Here is a 5,000-nt window from a genome sequence, read left to right on the forward strand (position 1 = left end):
ATTTAAAATGCTAGAATCAAAATTAAACAGATTTTTCTTTCTTCTTACCATAAATACTGCAGTGTGGTTGTATGCGTTGTCCTTATCAGACATGTCTGCCCAGACTCGTGTAGTATATCGCTGCTGTCGGGCAGAAATCTCTTACCTCCAACTTTTTTTGCAAATTAAAGCTCTGCTTTCTCATACTACAGCATCACACAAAAGAATCAAAAGTAGCAGATCTACAAGCTCGAAACGCGGCGCAAAGCATCGCGTTTTGACCTTGTACTGTAGATCTGCTACTTTTGCTATTTGTGAATTGTAAAAAATTAACAGTTTTCCACCCGACAGAGACGATATGTACTGGATGGAGACTTAATTAATGAAGACACTTTACTTCTAATTAATCCTTGTATCCAAGTGGACATTAGTGCTACATATCATAAAATTCCCTCACGGTGTTTCTGAGATATCACGTTCACAAGGTTGGTACATACGTATGTACATACGTCTTCTCAATGTTAATACTCTATAATAAAACCAAATGAAATAATTTATCTGAACCTTGAAAGTAAATACTATACCATTTTCATAATCAGAGTGATCGATTACTCCATAGACGCTTCTGTCACCTAAAGGTAAACAAAAGTAGGCCTACACATTAATGTGGTGCTTATTGTTGTTATTTCACACATGCTTTCAATTTAGTAAATTATTCTGCTATGAAAAAAGGAATGGACAGATGTGAATATACTTCCAAAAAGCACATTCATTGTTTAATGAATGAAGGTTTATTTTTTATTTGAAGTTGTAAATTGATTCTTATTTAAATTAGAACGAGTTGTTCTTGTCAGAATTGTCCTTGACCAACATGATTGGTTAGAAAACTGACCGTGCTTCAGTGGGCAGTACACATCATCAGGAGCCCCACTTTGATTGGTCCCCTGGTCTCCAGCGGAGCCCTGATTGGTTCCCTGAGACTGAACTGGTCTGCAATGAAAATATATATTTAGTGGATGAATTAGAAATCTTTTGAAATCTATAGACATACTATGTATTAAAGGAAAGTTCCGATAATTTTAGGTTGTATGTTTGATGTGTCGCTAATCACTCACCAACATACAAAGGAACGTTGAATATTTCCAGCTCTGCCCCTGTTGTCCATTCTGCAGACCCCTTGCAACGGCATAATGGGAGAGTGTGTAAGAGTGAAAATCGCCTATTTTAACAGATGCCAAGTCTTTTTTTTTTTCTCCTAGTACTCATCGTGGAGTCTCATGATACTCAAACATGCGCTGAATGTCCCGCATGAGCTACCGCTCGTGCAGAACGACATGACGCTGGTTGCTTGTTTCTCTCACAAAATCTGGCACACCCCAGGTTCTGTGAGAGAAACAAGCAACCAGCGTCATGTCTTTCTGCATGAGCGGTAGCTCACTGCAAACATTCAGCGCATGTTTGAGTATCATGAGACGATTTTCACTCTTACACACTCTCGCATTATGCCGCTGCAAGGGGTCTGCAGAATGGACAACAGGGGCAGATCTGGAAATATTCAACATTCCTTTGTATGTTGGTGAGTGATTAGCGACACATCAAACATACAACCTAAAATGACCGGAACTCTCCTTTAAGTAGGAATCTATTGCCGACATGTTTATTAAAAGACAGAGTAATACTGTACTTACGTGATATAACATGGATCTGTAGAAAGAAAATAAATAAAACCAATAAATCTTTGAGCATTTAAATGGAAAATCAGGGAACCAGGGAAATCAACATTATCATTTAAGATTGCACAGTGATTGTGACCTAGATCAGTGGTTTGCAAACTCCTTCATGTCAAAGGCCATGTATTAGGCCTGTGGATCCCCATCTGAAGCCAGGGACCCCCATACAAGATTTGTGTTGTTGAAAACATTCTAAAAACTTCACAAGAAGAATCGTAAAGAATCATGCCAATATTTGGAAGTCACATCGTGGTAAGGTAACTATACCCAACCAAAACGTCACTAAAGTTTAATTGTGGTTTAAAGATCCACAGCTGAAAATCTCATTTTTGAACATTATCTTCTTTTACTGTACCCCCCCCCCCCCCCCCCTCAAGATCTACAAGCTCACAACTGTATTGTGAGCTTGCAGCTGTGAGCTTGTAGAATGCTAATTTCGAAATACCAGGGGTCTTCAACCTTTTCAGGCCAGGGACCCCCAAACTGATGGGGAGATGGAGCAGGGACCCCCTACCACATAGGGGGGGCTACCACATATATTGTATATTTATGTATACAATTGTGTTTTATATTGCCTGCTCCTATACGCACCTGCCCCAGTAGGTGTGCAAAATAAAAATTCTCTACAAAATATGTATAAACATACCATGTTATTGTGCATTGTGCCTCCATTTATCTGTTTGCTATGGATTCATGTTATGTTTAAAGACAATTTGACATTTTGGAGAAAAAAAAGTTTTTCAAACTAAAATATTGTTTAATCAAAAAACAATTTCGCGGACCCCCTGCAGTACCTCCGCGGACCCCCTAGGGGTCGCGGACCCCCTGTTGAAGACCTCAAGTTACAAAACAATCCAACAAATCAAGTGATACATCTGAACCTGAACCTGAACAAATTCTCCTAATGTCAATATTTTATAATAAAACCAAATGAAATTATTTGACTGAACCTTGAAAGTATATACTGTACCATTTTCATCTTTTTCGTCTTCAGAGTGATTGATTACTCCATAGACATTTGTGTCGCCTAAGTAAATAAAGTAAGCATTAATGTGGTGCTTATCGATATTTCACACATGGTTTCAATTTAGTTAATTATTCTGCTTCTGATTTACAAAAAAGGGGAAAAACGAACTGACAGGTGATAATACTTCCAAAAAGGATATTCATTGTTTAATGAATTGGTATTTATTTTTAATTTTAAGTTGTAAATGAACATTTGTCATTGTCAGAAGGACTTGTCAGAATTGTCCTTGACCAACATGATTGGTTCAAAAACTGACCGTGCTGCAGTGGGCAGTACACATCATCAGGAGCCCCACTTTGATTGGTCCCCTGGTTTCCAGATGAGCCCTGGTTGGTTCCCTGAGACTGAACTGGTCTGTAAGGATATAGAGATCTTTTGAAATCTATAGAAAGTTATTAAGTAGGAATGTATTGCTGTCATGCTTATTAATAGACGTACTTACCTGACACAACATGGGTCTGTAGAAAGAAAGAAAGAAAGAAAGAAAGAAAGAAAGAAAGAAAGAAAGAAAGAAAGAAAGAAAGAAAGAAAGAAAGAAAAATAAATTGGAAAGAAAGAATTGTACCATAAATCTTTGAACATTTATATTGTTATGCCATGGAAATCAACAGTATCATTTAGGTAGAGTCCTACATAGAGCTTAAAGGGGTAGTTCACCCCCAAAATAACTTTTTTTCTATTGATTACTGACCATCTGGAGCCTTGAATTCATAGATATTTTTTTGTTTTTGTCACATTCCTAAGCCAATAATTTGATTATAATAAATGTGTCCCCATTGATTCCGGTAGGAGACACAAATGCATTTGTGTCTCCTACCGGAATCAATGGGGCTAAATTTATTATAATCAAATAATAAAGGAAGGAATGCGACAAAAACAAAAAAATATCCATGAATTCAAGGCTCCATGGGGTGAGTAATCAATAGAAAAAAAGTTATTTGGGGGGTGAACTACCCCTTTAAGATTTTTGCCCGAGCCCGACGGGACCCGACCCGGCCCGTCGGCACGGGCTGGGCCGGGTCCAATTGGTCACGTATTTGTCGGGCTTTGGGTCGGGCTGGGCTAGGCAACAAAATGCAATTTATTTTTTTATCCAAATAAATGCATATATTAATTAATTTGTAGCATATTCTTTTTTTCTAACAGACTGTTGGAAAAGGGTGAATGACTCCTGTTCTTAACGAATTACCAAGATTTTATGAGAAAAAAGGCTGCATGCAGCAATTAAGCTTGTTTAGAAAAATTACGGGCTACGGGCTGGGCTGGGCCCAATGTGTCAATTATGTATCGGGCTTTGGGTCGGGCTGGGCTTGAAGTTCTGTCGGGCTGGGTCGAGCCGGGCTCAAATAATTAGGCCCGATTAAAGCTCTAGTCCTACAGCCTGCAACAGTGAAACAGCTAAGTCAATTAGCAAATAATTAATGTCAAACTACTAACAAATAGTATTTTGTTGTTTGGTTGCAGACAATTTTCTATCACTGTGGCATGGACAATAACGTTGTTATTGTACTGTATGTTTTAGCAGTTATTCAACAGATTGTACAGAAAGCCTGATGTAAAGCTTGGGCCTTAGCCAAGGATGAACCCGCTTTTCACCCTGATTGGCCAAAAAGGGGGGTGGCAGTGCCCTGTCACCAAAGAAAAGAACATAACTTCTTGGTTGAACGGTAAAAGTTTGATCTCCCACGCAGGAGACCGGAGTTCAAATCCCAGGTGGGATAAAACTTATGGATTGCAGCTTTAAAATAAGGACAATAATGAAGCCTTAAAACAGCACAAGGAACATTTACATATCCTGTAGAATCTTACAGCTTCTCATATGTGTGTCTGAACATCATTGACGTACAGTACCTCTGTATTTCTTCCAGAGACCCAGGCCCAGAATCAGCAGAATGATGGAGACTCCAGCCAACATCAGAGGGTAGAAATATGGAGGGAGAGATTTGTTGTTGTCGTTGGAGGCTGGAGAAGCAGAATTAGATACAGATTAAATAGTTAGGATGGGAGAAATGCGGAGGAAAATGTAAAAAAAAACTTTAAAAAAACCTGTCAGTCATTTAGATTGTGCCCACAGATTTACTTTTAGATCAAGAGTAGGGCAGATGCAACAGGTTTGCAACAGATTTTTTGTCCATCTTGCTTGTGTGTGGGACTCTAATGGATATAGTACTTTATGGGGTGTAGCAGATCAGCACAGTCTAGTGACAGCTAGCTGGGATTTTTAATCTTGTAATTGACTGATTTATTCAGCATTATTGCATAAC

At 38.7% G+C, this 5,000-nt stretch overlaps 1 protein-coding gene across 5 annotated transcripts in view; it reads right to left on the minus strand.

Moving 5' to 3' along the window:
- Positions 1–5,000, minus strand: part of LOC308101911 (low affinity immunoglobulin gamma Fc region receptor II-like) — a 21,870-nt gene that overhangs the window by 539 nt on the left and 16,331 nt on the right. For 4 of the 5 annotated variants that reach the window (XM_080451455.1, XM_080451452.1, XM_080451454.1 and 1 more), the window contains exons 7-12: positions 3,179–3,194; positions 2,993–3,090; positions 2,680–2,736; positions 1,668–1,683; positions 872–969; positions 564–611 (exon numbers count right to left, since the gene is read on the minus strand). In XM_080451455.1, coding sequence (XP_080307581.1) covers positions 564–611; positions 872–969; positions 1,668–1,683; positions 2,680–2,736; positions 2,993–3,090; positions 3,179–3,194 — 333 coding nt within the window. Of the gene's footprint in view, positions 1–563; positions 612–871; positions 970–1,667; positions 1,684–2,679; positions 2,737–2,992; positions 3,091–3,178; positions 3,195–4,587; positions 4,699–5,000 lie in introns of all 5 variants that reach the window. The other variant, XM_080451453.1, reaches the window with a different exon arrangement.

This window comes from Gymnoscopelus braueri (assembly GCF_963280865.1).
Source record: "Gymnoscopelus braueri genome assembly, chromosome: 15".
NCBI lineage: Eukaryota > Metazoa > Chordata > Actinopteri > Myctophiformes > Myctophidae > Gymnoscopelus > Gymnoscopelus braueri.